General features: G+C 42.6%; 2 protein-coding genes across 5 annotated transcripts in view; one reads left to right on the forward strand and one right to left on the reverse strand.

Moving 5' to 3' along the window:
- The first annotated feature begins 184 nt into the window (after positions 1 to 184).
- SLC1A7 (solute carrier family 1 member 7) overlaps positions 185 to 17,399 on the forward strand; it is a 49,412-nt gene continuing 32,197 nt past the window's right edge. For all 4 annotated transcript variants that reach the window (XM_038144659.1, XM_038144660.1, XM_038144661.1 and 1 more), the window contains exons 1-3: positions 185 to 458; positions 1,535 to 1,614; positions 15,600 to 15,815. In XM_038144659.1, coding sequence (XP_038000587.1) covers positions 318 to 458; positions 1,535 to 1,614; positions 15,600 to 15,815 — 437 coding nt within the window. In that variant the 5' untranslated portion in view covers positions 185 to 317. The remainder of the gene's footprint in view (positions 459 to 1,534; positions 1,615 to 15,599; positions 15,816 to 17,399) is intronic.
- Positions 1,624 to 7,567, reverse strand: LOC119704041 (spidroin-2-like). The gene is made up of 2 exons (XM_038144663.1): positions 6,072 to 7,567; positions 1,624 to 6,034 (listed from the first exon to the last, which is right to left on the reverse strand). Exon 2 carries the CDS (start codon positions 5,488 to 5,490, stop codon positions 4,783 to 4,785), a length of 708 nt encoding a protein of 235 aa, XP_038000591.1. The 5' UTR covers positions 5,491 to 6,034; positions 6,072 to 7,567; the 3' UTR covers positions 1,624 to 4,782.

Genomic DNA, 17,399 nt, shown 5'->3' on the forward strand with positions numbered 1-17,399 from the left:
GTCACTTTGTTTTGAACTGGTCTTGTTTTAGAAATACTACTGCATTCTGTTCTAATTTTCCAGAGGCCCCTAATCTTCTTCCAGGCTCTTAATGATGTAGTTGATAATAGGATTGTTGGTATTAATTTGGAACAATAATGCCAGCTGCTTGCTTGGTGGCTATTGGCAGAGGGGTGACCTTGCAGGTCAGCTAAGCAGAACTGGAAGTGCTTTGATCTGATCTATACAGAGCCAGATCTGTGCACCCGGACAAGAGGAGCGAGTGAATTCTCTCCCCATGGGATGCTGATTCTTCCCCAAAGAGCAGGCGGGACAGCATGGCCGTGGCCCTGGATGCAATCCTCGCTCGGATCAAAGATGTTTGTAAAAGGAATGGGCTGCTCATCCTCTCCGTGCTGTCCGTCACCATCGGCTGCCTCCTGGGATTCTTCCTGAGGACCAGGCGCCTCTCCCAGCAGGTAAGAGCAGCTCACAGCAAGTCCCTGCAGAGGAAATGCCAGACTTACATAACAAAAGACATATGCACCTTGGGGAACTCCAGGGTGGGCTTTGGAAGGTAAAAGCCACGTGTATGTGTTTGTTACAATTGTTTCGTGTGATCTGTTTGTCAGTCTGCGCTGTTCTTTGGGTCTTTTCGCACATTCTCAAGCAATAGGTTAGCAAAGGGTTCTGGTCTCTCAGACTCGGGGGAAGCGTAGCAGGAGCACAGTAGAACGTTGCAGGTATGGATAATAATAGTGGGCATTTAAGCTACATGAAATACAGCATTTCATATAGGCCTGCAGAAACTGGTACTGCAATATACTGCATTTTATACAATTTTGGAACACATACAGCTAAAGAAAACACTGGGAATATTTTTCAGCATCAGATGCACAGGGGTGCAGATGTTTATATTACACTAATGGTGTTTCATATTAATAAATCTGAGATTTCCCATCATTACCAGAACGTGTTGCTGAAGTCACTTGGGGATATCTCCCCCGGCATACTTCAAGTAAGCCCTTTGCTGATGCTCATTTCTGCTGTAGCAGTCAGGCAGACCAGACAGCAACATGCATTAATAAATGCACTGTTTGAGAAAAAACCAGAAATCTCAGTTAAAAAATAAGGCATTTAGTAAATGCAACTGAATTAAACCAATTCTGGCCTCTGCTACTGCAAACCACTCTCTGTCTGAACATCGTTTGTGTCCAAGCCATAGCTTCAAACACGTCTAGGAAAACAGACAAAATGCAGAATGGACAGATTATTCAGGGCAACTGGTTAACAGAAGTCTCCAGGAGATGGCACATTTCATTTTTGTCTTCCTTTGTAAAGGAACAAACAATGTAGTGTGTTTATTGAATAAGAACACATTATGTAATCTAATTAATTTTAAAATTGCCTCTTAAAGCCTGCTATCTTTCCCACCTTGTCTTTGCACCAAAGGTGCAGATTCTAGCAATGGTATCTGATCCACAGCTCTAGCAACACTTGTGAAGACAGTAAGTCTTTAGCTCACAACAATAAGCATCTCTCCATGTATTTCCAGGAAATTAGTTACTTCCAGTTTCCTGGTGAGTTACTGATGAGGATGCTGAAAATGCTGATTCTCCCTCTGGTTGTCTCAAGGTAAGTGAACACAATTATTGTTCCAATAACTTTTGAAGTTTCCCAAATGAGAGTTGTCATCACAATGGTTTAGTTGTGACTGAATTAGGTGACAGTGCCAGAGGCATCAGTGCTGCTGCATATTCATATTTATAGTGGAGCCATGAACATGTATTTTAGTTGATAGAATAATTTCTGCCATACATAATTTCTGCCTCATATAGGTACTATTTGCTTTAAAATTAATGTGTTGGGGTTTTTTTTAATTGGTTTTCTTTGTCCCCTGTAATGGGAGGACTTTTTCCTTCAAGCTACTTAGAAGTTAAATACATGGAATAAATAACCCACCTTATCAAAAAGCTTGCCTTAAATCTAAACAATTAACATAATACACTATACAAATATGATGAAAAAGCACAGTTAATTCGTAGTGTCCTGCAGTATTCTGAGGTGTGCTGTTTGTGTTTATAGTATGATAAATATTGAAAAAAAACCCATGTCTCCAGTGAACTAATAATATATAGCTGTCTTTGGCTGGAAGTGAAAGGGATTGCTTTGTTCGTTAAAGATAGAACCTTTAGTGGTGGCACTTTATCAGTAGCAGAATTAATGATCTCAGTGCTGGAACTGACTGGTGCATGGCAGCTGCCTTTGCAGTAGGAGGGTGTAACTTAGGGCAGGCTTTTCTCTGTTTGACTGCCTTCCCACTGACTGCAGTCCCAAAACCACACCAACGGGATGGCCAAAAACTCTCTCACGTGCCCAAGGCTGGGAGGTTATTAAAGAGATGGAAAGTAACAAAGCTAACTTTACCAGAGCTGAGGAAAAATTACTGCAATATTTGGTTCCAGTTCTGGAACCTAATTCATACACCAAGACCTCATCTACCACTTTGAGAAAAAAAAAAAAAAAAGTTTCTAGTCTTCAGATCACTGATGGTTGTTGAAAATGAACACAATTACCAGCACTGACTTTATTTTTCAGTCATCTACCCTGACATCTGCCTTCTCATGGTTTTTCAGAGAACAAAGCTGAGTCGTGCTGCTTTGTGCATGAAACTGGTTTTATAACCACAGACTCACACCTGGTCCTGGCCCATGCATCTAGAGAACACCAAGACAAAACATGTAAGGCAATTTTTTTTTTGAGAGGTGAAAGGAAAGTTTTCCAAAGAAAACAAGAGTCTTACATGAGGAAGTGACATAGTAAGGAGGACAGAAAAGGGTTGGAGCAGATTTACATATTCTTCCCTAAAATGTGCAGTTCTTTAGATCCTTTAGTATATTTAGAGATGTTAGGAAGAGCAGCAGCAGTAGCAAAGAGCTGCTCTGGCACAGCCTGTGACGGCTCTAAGCTGCCTGGAGATGTGACAGCTCTGAGCCTCACTGTCACAGCAGCTGCACTGTGTCCTCTGAGGCAGAAAGAGAGAAACTTTAGAAAACTTCAAAGAGGTTCCATTCTCCTTGCAAGACAGTGTGAGTCCATCTCCCTGTATAACAAACTAGCAGTGCCTGCTAGCACAAACTGAAATGGCAGGGTTTGCAAGAAAAAAACCACTCCAGATATAACAACATTCTTGTACAGTTTGGGCTTTTTTGGCTGGTTGCCTTTTGGGTTTTTTTAATAACAAGCACAGTGTTTTCCACACAAGTATTTCATAAAATCAGTAAACCAGTACTGTATTTTTACCAATCTGCATGCAGATTTAAACTACATTTCTTTGTGGATTTGGAATATCCTCAGCCTGCCCTGCCAGAGCACTGGCATTTAAATTATCTTTTAAATTGCTCTCTATTATTGTTTACAAAAGCCAGGAGCACAACACTGTAAAAAGAATTCTAAATATTGCTCTCCTAGTCGAAATTAATGCAAGTTTTTTCTTTGAACATACAAGTAAAGAAATTATTTGTAAAGAAAAGGAGAGGTGAGAAAGGAAGATTAAAAGAGAGACTTAGAGCAAACTATCCTGTTTCCGAGTCCAGAGCTTATTTTGAAGGGTTGTAGCAGAAGTAAAAAGTGGCAACTGGATAGGTCAGAAGATTGACAACACACTAGGAAATCTTGTTCTTACAGACCACTAACAGAAATCCAGCCTTAAACAGAAATGGCTGAAAATTTGTAATCCCCCTCTTGACCTGATTGTCAGAGAGTTAAAGCAGAACTTTGCAGATTGTGTTCATTAGGAATGAGGAAATTATGATACAGTCAGGTGTTTCTGAATGATGCTTATTTTAAAAGTTCCTTGGATGCAGAGGAAATCTGTCAAACAACGGGAGACCATTTCTTCAAACAACAGTTTCTTGATTTCCTGAATGTTGTTCCTGCTCCGGGAACTGCTCTATCCCAGAGCTCCTGAACCTATTTCTGATGTCTCCTGTCATCTGTGGTCTTACTTCTTTCTTTTCCCACAGACAGAAAAATCTTGGAAAAGTAATCATCACCCACTAGCCTGTCAGTCTGAGCCCTGCATGAGCTTTTGTTTTTGTTGAGGCATGAACCTTCATTAAGGGGAGGGTTGAAATTATTTCAGTTATCTGATTACATAAACAAGCTTCATAGCATCATAGAACAGCTCTGAAATGAGTATATATTTACTGCACCCATCCTCTGCCTGAGATTTAGCTCTGCTCATACCTGTCAGTATCCCCTCTGTGTAGAGTTTGCTTTTCTCAGCTGCAAGAACAGGTACCCACACAATACTTCTGTCAGCAAGATAATTACAAATAGTTGACAGTTCATGTCTGCCCAAAGGATAGGTCTGTATTGGAACCTTACAGACCAAATTTCAAAGCCTGTAGTTACTAGATGTACACTGCTTACTTTATGTGCAAACACAGGATACTGCTGTTAGACCTAGGAATAGAAATATTAAGAGAGCTCGGAGAGAACAGAAGCCAAATCTGAATTCACAGTTACACATTTAGACACTGTCCAAGCTCTTACTGCAGCTGCACAGGGACAGGTCCTCAACAAGTCTGGAAGATCAGCTGCAGAAGCTCTGAAGTTCCCTGGTTCACTCTTGGGACAGAGGCTTCGATCCTCATTTGACAGGGACAATGCAAACAATGTATTTTCCTCCTTTCATGCAAAAAGTTTCAGCCTTCAACAGATCTCAGGTTTTCCAGCAGGTTGCCCGTGCATCCTGCCCTGAAGTTCTGTTTATCAAACCCCTCAGGCAGATCCCGCTCTTCAGGTTTGTTCCACGCCCTTTCCTCGCCCCTCCGGCATTCCCGGCGCGGCCGGAGGCTCGGGATACCCTGCAATGCACCCTGCGGCCACCGGGCGGCTCTGCCGGGACACCGAGCACGCGCCCCGCTCCCTCCGCACCCCGGGGACTGCCACTGCCACTGCCCGGGCTCCCGCATCCCGGGGATTGCCGGTACCACTGCCCGGGCTCCCGCATCCCGGGGATTGCCGGTACCACTGCCCGGGCTCCCGCATCCCGGGGATTGCCGGTACCACTGCCCATGTTCCCGCATCCCGGGGACTGCCGCTGCCACTGCCCGGGCTCCCGCATCCCGGGGACTGCCGCTGCCACTGCCCGTGTTCCCGCATCCCGGGGACTGCCGCTGCCACTGCCCGTGTTCCCGCATCCCGGGGATTGCCGCTGCCACTGCCCGGGCTCCCGCATCCCGGGGACTGCCGCTGCCACTGCCCGGGCTCCCGCATCCCGGGGACTGCCACTGCCACTGCCCGGGCTCCCGCATCCCGGGGATTGCCGGTACCACTGCCCGGGCTCCCGCATCCCGGGGACTGCCGCTGCCACTGCCCGGGCTCCCGCATCCCGGGGACTGCCGCTGCCACTGCCCGTGTTCCCGCATCCCGGGGACTGCCGCTGCCACTGCCCGGGCTCCCGCATCCCGGGGACTGCCGCTGCCACTGCCCGGGCTCCCGCATCCCGGGGATTGCCGGTACTATTCGCTATCCAGAAAATAATAAACCTTCCACTTTCTTTCACCGTGGTTGGTTATAAACTTCCACAGACACACACACACATGCGGGATTCCTTCAGCTGTTCCCAGGACAAGCTGATTGGCAGATACCAGTGCATCACTTGAGTTTCTCAACTTCTTAAATGCTTGAAGTAATCAAATCTGATGTCAAAGTTTTTGTGCTCTGCATGATACAAAAGACTGGGAAAGGAACAAAGACTCAACTTTCCCCTTAATATCGTCTCACATTTGCTAAAGACCATAGAAACCCTCTGACCTGCTCCTGTCTGTGCCAGGTCCAGCACAGGCCAGGTGCGCTGGCAGGCACTGTGCCACAACTCACACACTGTCACCTTCCTTCAGAGCATTTCTGTGCCCGTTCCCTGCCCCATCATCTTCAGCTCATGTTACCAGCTTTGTACTGATCAGTTCCCAGCGGGCCAGAAACTTGATTTTCGGTAAGCACGACTGCTTCGACTTAAGCTTTTTGTGGAGGCTGGTACTGAAACCTGATCTGTTACAACTCCAAGTTGCTGGTACTGAAACCTGATCTGTTACAACTCCAAGTTTTGAAGAATAATATTGTACTGGAATAATATTGAATAATTCACCACTGCTGAGGCATTCCTAATGCTGGTGTTTGGCATGGATTCCTCCCAGTAGGCAGGGAACTCACACTGGCATTTTCCACAGAACAGAAATGCCACTCTCCCTTTCTGTTCACAAGGCAGAGGTGCCAGCGAGCCCGCAGGGGAGGAGCAGATCTGGCTGCCAGCTTTGCTGCCAGCTTTGCTCCCAGCTTTGCTGCCAGCAGGCAGAGTCACCTCATGTCCTAAGAGAGTTGCAAAATGTGTGTGCTGCAGACTTGTGAGGAAGGCTGGAGAAGAGGCAGGGCTTGCAGGCCTGCCAGAAGCCCATACATTATTTCTCTCCTGTATAGGTGAAGCGTCACAGCCCTTTCAGGAACATGACCCTCCCTGAATGAACATGTTATTTATTAGTAAGGGCTCTCACACAGGGTTTGACTGCACAAGGCTTGGTCATTCAGAAAAGCAGGCTAAAGCCAGAGTTACACAGGTTGGCGTCAGCTGAACATACTGAGTTCTCTTTGTCCTATGTGTCTACTTATATATGTAATAGAAAATTGCATCCTTTATTCCAGCACCCTCCTCGTTTCTATGATTGGGCTTTTATCTGGAAAGAGATACGGGGCCAAGTTTTCTGACTTAGATTAGCAGTCAACAGTGAGAGTGGGAAGAGAATTGTCAGGGCCACTCAAACTGTTTAGCTGTTGTAACAGCCTGGTTACCCCAGTGAGTATTCCCTTTGGAAAAATAAGTTTAATTTTTTAAGCTTAGGAAGATTATTACATTTTCTATTTATTTACCACCAACCATTTTCTAGATGTTTAAGAAATATTGAGTAGCAGAGATTTGATCCTTTTCCAAGAGCAGATCCTGTTAAAGAAATATTATTCCCTTTAAAATCAAAATAAAAGAACTGATTTGACCTGTATTTTTTAAATTATAGAGCTTGCTCCTCTGAGTATGTTGTGCCTGGTACAAACAAGTGTATGCTAATAAAATTTCATATTTATTTGAAGGCCCATTTGGGGGTAGTTATAAATATTAGTTACTATTGTGGTTTTGTTGATGAATTAAATACAATATTCTAAATATAGTACTGTCTTTCTTTAAAGGGATTCCTGTCCATAATGCCATCAGTTCTGGTAATCCTCCATCCTTCTGCTCACATTCCTGAGTTGGTGGTTCTTACTCATGCTCTTAAAGCCTGGTATTTAATTAGAAACTTCTCTTTTTAGTACCCTTTTCCCCATATTTTTTTCCCCAGCTCTCTGATGGGGAACATGCTGGCATTTGAACATCTCACCAATGACAAGTATTGCTGATTGTGTTTTAATGGAATTCTGACATTGTTTGGCTGTATGGGGCCATACCACATTGGCCACTGGCCTGGGTAGGTTGTGTTGGGCACTGTTTGTTTGCTCTCAGCTGCAGATGAAACTGGCAATAAACCTCACACTGGAGACTGTTTGTCTGTTTTTCTACTTAAGGTCATAATTTGCTAGGGATGAAAAGTTTGACCTAAACTCTCCAATTGACAATTTAAACCTTTTACTATTAATATAATCCACTGTCTGATAAAATCAGTATAATATCCATTCAGAAGGAAAACAGATGTCTAAAAGGCTCTGATTTCTTTTTTCTGTTTATGGTTATATTTATATAAAGAAGACAGCCAAAATTAATTCACTCATTAATACTGGTTTTACATGAATGAGAATTCTTCTAATACACCCCTGGTACTAAGAGGTATTTTCCATGTCTTGACACATAATTTACCTGAAAACGAAAAGGGAAAGGGTGGACCAGAAGGTTCTGGTCAGTTTGGGCTTGGTCTTTTCTGCTATGCATGTGTTAAGCTATTCCCCTTAATACCAGCTGCTCTGTTCTCATCCTTGTGCCACTGCCAGACTGGGGTGTATTTAAAAGACAAGTAGATGTGGCACTTGGGGACATGGTTTAGTGGGATTTGGCAGAGCTGGAGGAAGGAACAGTTGGGGTTAAAGATCTTAGAGGTCTTTTCCAACCTAAAAAATTCTATAGTTCTGTAATCGAGTGCAACCAAATTTATGTACTGTATTATCTAGTGAGGTGCTGAGGAGCAGCTGCAAAGTGCTGCCTCTGGGGCTCTGAAGAGCCTGCTCAGAAAAATGTTCCATGAAGTACCAGTAGGCAGAAGTATTTTCCATAGAATGAAATTGCTTTGGGAACACAGGGCTTTTTTTCTTCACATTACTGGACCGTGCACTTTTCCCTCTGTTTCACCTCTGTTGGCACTGAGGAACAGGCCTTCCCCAACAGGGGAGGGAGATCCTTCTGTGGGTGTGTATGGGGAAATCTGTGGGGGACTGAATGAGAACATAAAGTGCAGAGAGTCCCATTTCTGCACTACCTGTCACGTGTAACACTGTAATGTGAATAATGATAAAAGTACATTTCACCCCAGTGAGAACAAGATGTTAGCTCTTTCCTAGGATATATCATCTCAAGTCTTTATTGTGGAGAAAGTCAGTGTAGAGAAGTGAGTTATAAGGAGATGACTAGAGGGAATAAATATCCTTATTTTTAGAGTGAAAAGCAAAACTACTTGGATGAAAATGAAAGATAAGGATTACCCAAGGGTAAGAAGAAGCAGTCAGAAAGCATCTCACTTGACACCATTATACTGTTTTCAATTCTCCATCTTGCTATTATATTGCAGAACTGCTGTCAGATTACCCCAAAAGTAATCATTTGAGATGGCTTCAGCTTGTAGAGGAAAGTTTTTAATTCTCCTCCATGCCTGAGACATCTTCAGAAGTTTCTCCACATTATCATCTGGAACATTTTCAATGCCATTAGCTGTGTTTAGGAATGTTAAGTCCGATGATCAGATCCAATACGGTTTTCTAGTGTTTTCTTTTGTTTGTGCAACCCAGAGGTCCAGACTGCTTCAGTGAAAAATTACATGTTGCAATTACACATCATAATGACAAAGTTGGACCAACCCAGTAGAAATTATTTAGAGAGTGTCAGTAGGGGTCTAGTGACATGCAAGAGGAATCTGTGGTCACAGAGTGAATGGGTGTGGAAAGCACTGAAATGATTACAAATGGGGGATGAACTGTTTGCGACCTGACAGAATTTTTTTGTAGTCCTCTGAGAGCTCTAAAATACTTAGTGTCTCACAAAGGAATGGGAATGACATGTGGAGCTTGAGGGGCTGGCTGGATTCCCTCTGTTTTGTTAGACAAAAAACAGTTGAATAAATCTGACATTTGTTTATAATCCAAATTTGTGTTTTAAATCCTTTTGCTTTTTGCTTAATCTAAAAATGCTTGAAGAACTGGCAGAAGAAAAAAAATCATGAATTAATAAGATTCTTGGCTCCTTCCACCATGTGAAGCTGCACATCCATATTTAATAGATAATGTGGGTTTGTTTGCATCCTGACCTTTGAATTTAAGAAAACACCTTTTTTAAAATCAGAACAACTGAAATCAACAAGCCAACCTGAATTCTGCATGAGCTACACTGCAATCCCCTTTGACAGTCAGTGAGCAAAGGCTGCTGTTCATCCCTTCCAGAACTCACAGATGCATCACAGTAACCTCACACGTGCAGGTGACAGAACAGCCACTGAATATCAGCCCTCACTGTGTGCTGTACACAGTCCTGCCTTGTTTATATTAGTCCGTAAAAGCAGATTTCCTATTGCACAAGAAATACAAAATAAAATGCATCGTGTGAATTCCTGGCAGGATTTTTGCCGTGTATGTATGTCAGTTTGTCATTAAGAGTTACGAGTGTTAGATTATAAAAGAGATATCAATGTTTTGGGTAAATTTTTGGGTAAAAAATAAAAATCTTACTATTTTATAAAGCAATTTAAGAAACCAAATCTCAAAATTATGCATGCTATGACGCATTAGAAATGGAGATTGGTCTCTTTCCTAGCAGCCTAGCTGTAAAATTAAACATAATCACTGCGAACAGTGTGTTGATCCTCTGACATGTTTGTGTTGCTTTTGTTGCTTGAAGATTGAGGGCCGGATTTTCCATCATGTCTGACACCTTAGAGCTCCCACTGTGATTAGTAAAATAGCTACGTGCTGGGGCTCTGAGAGGTGCATGCACATTTAAAGTGTTATTTACAGCTGATAATCCAACCATACAGAAACTGCTGCAGCAGTCCTGTCTGGAGTACAGCTACCACTTTCTGCAATTGGGGTTTTTTTGAGCTTAGACACAATTTCATTTATATCAAGATGTTTCACCTTTTAAAAGCTGTTTGTTATTACTGGATTTGCACAGGAGATGAACCTTAGTAGCCCCTTGGACCTTCAGGAGGGCTCCAGACTTGTCAACTCCTTTGAAAATCAGTTTGTAATACAATGAAATTTTTAATAATACAAGACATTGGGGATCACTGCGCTGGCCACAGTGACTGAGGTAGTCCCTTAGTTGTGCTCAGATCAGCAGAAGGCTGCAGCACACCAGCAGTGTGCAAAACTCCTGTGACACATCTCTGTCAGGAAGGGCAGAGCTTGGGGCAGGGTGAAGCAGACAGGGCTGGGCTGTGATCTTCCCACCACTACCACTGCCCTTGCTCTACTGCAGCCATGGCAGGGTCTTCCTCTGTAGGTGGTTTTCATATTAGAAGAAACCAAAATGATATCCTGAAAAGAAAAAGTTATTCTGATCCCTCTTTCTCATTGCTGAAATAATTTTAACAACACTAGAGACTAAAAGCAAATCAAGCACTAAACTATAAAAAGAGCTAGAGAAAGCTTCTCATCTCTTTCTTTCATTACTGAAGAGTTTTATTTTCTCTGTTGCAAACATTACTCTGAAAATGGTGCCTCCATGGAAGTGAAGCAGGCTCTTCTGAAAGCACAGATAGCTGGGCACAAATAAGGAAAAGTGTGATGGTTCACTGCAATACGCAGATCACCTCGGGCAGATTTTTTTTTCACTGTAAGTGGTTTGTCTTTATTTAAAAGTGCCTTAATTTCTCTGTTTCTGAGTCTATAAACTGGACATACTGCCTTCCTGCATTAGAGGAGGTTCCACTGGTGAAGCATTTTGAGATGATCAAATGCACTTTATTATCATGTTGAGACTTGAAGGCACTGACCTTGACAAAAAGGTGAGTGACAGCCTGCCTGCATGATCAAGCAGCATTAGTGAAGGCAGCACTTCCCTTTCATGATGCTCAACTGGAATATAATCATCTCTAATGTAGCTGCTGGAGGCACTTCCCAGCCTCGCTGGCAGAACTTGCTCAGGAAGGTCTTTTCCACAGCATGCAATTACAAAATGAGAATGGGAGGGAGGGAACGGGATGAATGAAAACAAACATCATTCTAGGAACAACTGCTGGTGGTTAATACTTGACCATTACTTCTTGACAGGATTAATGTCCTTCTAATCACACTAATCCCTTCTGATAACTTTATCCATAATCCATCTATTTCAAAGCAACATCCAGATGGCTTCTGGTGGAGAGGAAGACAAAACAAACATGCAGAATGGGGTCTTAGCAGCAGCTTCTTGTATTTTCCCTTTCTGGGGAAATAGGGTTTGATCTTGAGACAGGACAAAAAATGTGCCTTCATCAGACAGCCAGAGAAAAACCTAGAGAATTGCAAAGATAGAAAGTTCTATTTTTATTTGTAAATAAAATACCTGGTGCTTATCTGTGACAGCCAGAACAAGCCTAGAGGTGCTCAAAAGGGTTTAGCTACTTGTTTGCATGGGACTAATTAGATTTCCAAGATATTGGAAAGAATTCCCTTCTTCTTTACGTCAAAAATTCTATTTTAGTCTTGGGAGTTTTACACGGATTTCCCTCAAAGCAGACATGAAACTTAGTACTTGGTTCTTTGGTTCATACAATTACAAATACTTTAAACAATGTAGAAACTGACTTTTCCTTTTTAATTAGTCACATGTAATTCCTAGAATGGAAGATGTCTTCCCCTTTCCTTTAAGCTCGACAGGTTTTTTTCTATAAAAGCTAAGAAATGCTGTCTGAACATTAAATTACAATTTTGTGGATTATTTTCCCAGACTGGTAAAGGAGTGAGATGTACAGTAATTATTTAGAAAAGCTCCAGATTGTTTTTCATTGTCTTAATCCTGTTTTGTCCATTTGGCAATCATTAAAACACGCTATGGAAGAAGCTACACATGAATCATATGTGTGGAAGCTACTTAACTACACAGCTTCTCAAATGGTTTCAAGCTATGAATCAAATATCTGCCCTGTTCTTCCAAGGCCAACCAAATTCTGAGGTTTGACAAAAATTAAAGGTACACTGCTTTCCATTCCAGAGTCTAGCAGTGGAAGCCATGAGAATAGCTTTGTTCTGGTTTAGAAGAATCTTGGGAAATTCTTCAGGAAGTTTTTATGTGGCCAATAGTGTCTGATGAAAATTAGACTTTGAGAGAGGACCTGAGCATGATACAGTGATCTTAGTTAAAACTAGCTGGAAGCTTATTCCTCCCCCTGTTCCCCAGAAAGTAAGAAGAGTACTTGTTCTTGTCATCCTTCGGCTACATCGTGTGAATGTTAGACCTCTAGAGATGAACAGCAATAAACTCCTGTGATGTGACTGTGTATTACTTGCTTTGTACAATAACTGTGATAGCCTCTATGTCTCTTAATCTTTGTGCCTGTGTCCCATTCCTTCTGATATCAAACACATGAAGTTGAACAAAAACAGTGAATGATGATTACTGTCTTATTCTAGTTCCAGGCATTTTTATCTGTAATGATTCTGAGCTATTGCCTAAAATGACCACTGTTACTCCCCAGCTTTTGGAAAACTGGTTCCAGTGGTCTCTTCCTGAGCACTGCAGGCCATGGAGAACACAGGGTTTTGTCAGGGCCCAGACCTCTGTTCATGCTTCTGTCACATCCCAGTTACCCCACTGCACCTCCATAGTTAATTACTTTTGACGACTTTCTCATCACAGCATGAACTGAGCATGACTTTATCTGGTGACAGGATAATCTCATTACAGATGATGATCTTGTTAATGAATATCCCCAAGACAGAGCAATCTCATTATTAGCCCCCTCAGGATTTGCCACCTAGGAGCCAAGGTAAGATTCGATTCCAGCTGAACAACATCCTCCCAAATCCTAAGGCCCCGCATCTTGAGGCTGAGGTAACAACCCTAAACTCTCCTGAACCACTGGACATATTTAATTAGGATTTTTGTCCCTAAGTACTTCTGGAAATGCTTCTCAGGTGAGCAATCTAGACAGGGTTCATCCCTCTGTTGTTCTGTAGAACCAACATGGCTCAGAGGCATCAAATACAACAGGAAGAGTGGTGGCTTCCCCACAGTGACAGTGGCTCCAGGGCAGCACTAGGGATGGAAGAGAAGTGAATTCTCTGTCTCCTTAGCAGTGCCCTCTCCCAGGAACTGCTCTGCCTGCAAGTTGCAGCTCTGCTGCTCAACAGTCAGCCCTTCACACCTCTGGTGTCACCTGCATAATTTATCTATAAAGAACCCTGAAAATTGTTACCATGAAAAACATTCAACTGGTTAAAAATCAACCAGACTCTCATTTTTCTTTTCTTTTTCCCCTGAGAATGTGGGGGTGGAACAGTGCTGTACCCTAGCACAATATAGGTACCTACTCTGTGCAGCCACGAGCTGTCAAACTGGCTCAATGGCCTGTGGAACCTCAGCCTGAGAGAAGAGTTCAGTCCAAAAAATGTAATAACAATACAGTGGTTTTTTAATAGAAAACTGTCACATTAATTTGAGATAAATATATTTAACTTCACTGTTTCATTTAAAAAATGTTTTAGAATATTTACTCTTCTGCATGGACTCATGCAAGGGAAATGTCAAAGAACAAAGAAGCATTCCTACTACTGTATTTCCAATATGCAGTGCTGTTTGTACACAGTGCTTTGCAGACACACAGAAAGGTGGGATTTTTATCAAATCCAATGATAAAAGCAAAGAACAATGGTTACAGGAGTGAGAGTTGCTGAGATGCTCATTTTCTAAATTATTCAAACTCCAGTGCATCCTTGCTCCTATAGTGTTAACAGAACCCATGCTAGATGAGAGATTGGCAGTGCAGAAAAGCAATACATTTTCTTAATTAATCTAGTGGATAGCTGGAACCTGAACACTAAATCCACCCATTTGATTTCATTAAATCTACTATAAAGGTTAAGCTGCACTTTAGCATTGGCTGTAGACAACCTCTCTCAGCAGTGTGAGGTCAAGGAGATCTCATTCAAGGAGGTGCAGCTTAGGAAATAATGATGAGAACAGGCCTGATAAAGAGGTCTGTTTGGAGGAGAAAGCTGGACACACCAAATAATAAATGTGGCATTTTATTTCACTTGTACTTTTCCTGAGATGTATGCTTTGGAGAGTTCATAGAGAATTATCCAAAGGGAAATCTCAATTTAAAGCCCCAAACCACACTGCTGTCAGGGGAAAATCCAATCCCAGACTCAGGTCACTTGGAAACTGCATCGGGGTCTATGTCAGAGCAATCTAAAGAAACCTCAGGGGCCAAAGAGAGAGCCCTGCCTAATCTGCCTGCACAAGAGGGTCAGTGGGGGCTAAATCTCATGGTAGAGAACTGTATGGCTTGGCACAGGCAAACTGTACAGGCAAGAGGATGGACACTGGTGATGCTCTGGCAGTGCTGGGCAGGGAGCTGAAGAGGAAAGCTCCTGATGGGCCCCTTCCAACTCAGCATTTTCTATGATTGCATGACTCTGTTATTCTCTGATTCTACGGAAAGGCTGAAGCAATCACAGCATGTTCTTTGCTCCCAAATGGGCAGCCACACTTCCCATGGAGGTGCTTCCTCTGAATCCCACCCACTGTCCCCACTTAGACTGGAGGCACACTGAATTAAGTCTGCTCCTAATGTGCTCCCTGGCAAAGCAAAAATATATTGAATTTACTTAGAAAGAAAAAAAAAAGTTATTCTTTTTGCTAAAGAATGGACTACATGACAAAATTGCCCCTTAGGGTTTTTAATTTTAAAATTGTATCCCCACTTCACACAGGAAAGGCTGAGCGGGTTGATTAGATTTTCTTCAGAGGTCCATTCAAACGTGAATTATTCTATTATTCTGTAAAATTATGCATAGAGTATGACACAAAGAGTTTTAATAACTATTGCCACTGCTCCTGTGAACTGAGCCATCCCATGTGTAACTTGTGTAAAACTGTCTCTGGAATTTCAGGGAAGAGTCGGTAGGATTCAGTCCCCACATGTGCAGCCTAAGCTTGCAGGTTCCTTCCAGTAACCAGGATCTGAGCTGGCACTTGGAAAACCCCTTCAGACACAGAGACTACAGCTTTAGTGTTACTGGCAAGCTCGTTGAAACACTGACACGCAGAATCAGCAGTCAGAGAAGCAGGCAGGCTGGAATAATTCAGAAATTAGGCTTTCAGCTGCATTAATGTAAAATAATGTCAATTTAAATACAATTTGTGCTGTGTTTTCTTCCCACAGCTTGATGTCTGGGCTTGCAGCCCTGGATGCCAAGACTTCCAGTCGCTTGGGAATCATAACTGTCACTTACTACCTGTGGACAACCTTTGTGGCTGTGGTTGTGGGAATAATTATGGTATCCATTATCCACCCTGGTGGAGCAGCCCAGAAGGAGAGCACTGAGGAGGGTGGAAAGCCCATCATGAGCTCTGCAGATGCCCTGCTGGACTTAATCCGGTAACAACATCCGTTCTTTCTGCTTTCTGAAGGCAGCATTTTGTACAGAACTGCAGGAGGAACTGTGGCCTGAGCCTCAGTTCTGAATCTAAGGATAAGTATTTTGTTGAGACTGAGAAAAAAAGTAAGTTTCAGAAGATAATTTTCAAGTTATCAGATGTTCATACTGGCTGTTTCTTGTAAAATTTAAATGAATGGCCACCAACCAACAACAATGGAGCAGGTCTTTTATACCCCACAGGACTCCTATAGCCTGTGGACCTCACCATCAAATCCATTATTAGGGTCAAGGCAGTATTAAAATTTATTGTTCATTTAAATAAGAGTAGACAGTTGCAATAGGCAAAACTTTAAATAAAGGGGTCAAACATTTTTCAGAAAATAATTCTTAAGAGTGCTGTTAGAGCTGTTCATGCCAATTTGCAGTTAAAGGACACAATTAGGAAGACCACTGCTGTGTATTTTTTATTCTGCTTTGAGGCTTTTTCTTATTTGTTTTATTTTGTTTGGCAAAAGCCACAGTTGTTCTTTTAGAGCAGCATTAGGGCACTGCTGGAATTTGATGGCCTTGCCTGAAATCCCTTTTTCTCCCAATATTTCAGGTGCTAGTGGGATTAGTTTGTTGACTGAACATATTCTGTGCCTCAGATTTATTTTGCTCATGCAGGAAGACCAAGTTTTGCCTTTGTTTGGTAGTTCCTCAAGTTGCTGATCTCACACTACCTTGGTCAAGGGCTTTCAGGCCAAGTGTGTATCCGTTCCACAGAGAATTCTCTTTGGAGTTCGAGCTACTGAAATTAAAAATGGTTCACAGTTTGCCTTTCAAAAACCCAAATTCCTGACCCTGACAGTATGACAGCACACAAAGTACTTTAATTAAGACTTATTTGGACTTCAAATCAGAAGGAACTGGGAAGAGAAGCTTACAAAATACTCTTTTTTTTTCTCTTTCAAGTTGCACTTACCCAGGCCACCTGTATTTTACCAATGTCTTTGTGAGAATGGGCCGAATTATTTTAATCATGGAGCAGTAGCAGAGAACAATCTCTTTTGTAGCTCCTCACAAAACCACCACCTTTATCTGCACTGGATACCCATCTGTATCTCCCCAGTGACTTTGCCATGAGGGATGGATGTGCAGTGGAACTCCCAGATCTGTTTGTGACATGGGGTTAAGTCACATTATTCTGTTTCTGCTGCACAAAGGACTGTAATTCCTACACCAAGAGCGAGTTACAGGAGCTTTGAATCCCTTAGTATGACAGAGTAGCATAAGAAGTAAAAGAGAATCTTAGAAAAATGTGACCTTAGTGATTGCCTTCCTAGCAGCAGTGTTTGGGGAGCATTCCCAGCGTGCTGAGCTGCTTCTAAGGCATCAGTCAGAGACACTGAAAGGCACAGTGGGACACACGGTGCAAAGATACATCCAAGGGACCTTCCAGCTCTCTCTGGGAAGGGTCTCCCTCACCACAGGTTCTCATTCCCTTTCTCACACCAGCCCAGGGGCCTTTAGAGGCTCAGAGTAAGCTTGTCATGGAGATGAGTTAGATGGAAAGGAATCTGGGTTTTCTAAATCAAAATTTA

Source organism: Motacilla alba, chromosome 8 (genome assembly GCF_015832195.1).
Source record: "Motacilla alba alba isolate MOTALB_02 chromosome 8, Motacilla_alba_V1.0_pri, whole genome shotgun sequence".
Taxonomy (NCBI): domain Eukaryota; kingdom Metazoa; phylum Chordata; class Aves; order Passeriformes; family Motacillidae; genus Motacilla; species Motacilla alba.

Excerpts from the sequence above, each read along its gene's own strand:
- LOC119704041 (XM_038144663.1), bottom strand. The coding sequence starts at position 5,490 with ATGCGGGAGCCCGGGCAGTGGCAGCGGCAGTCCCCGGGATGCGGGAGC.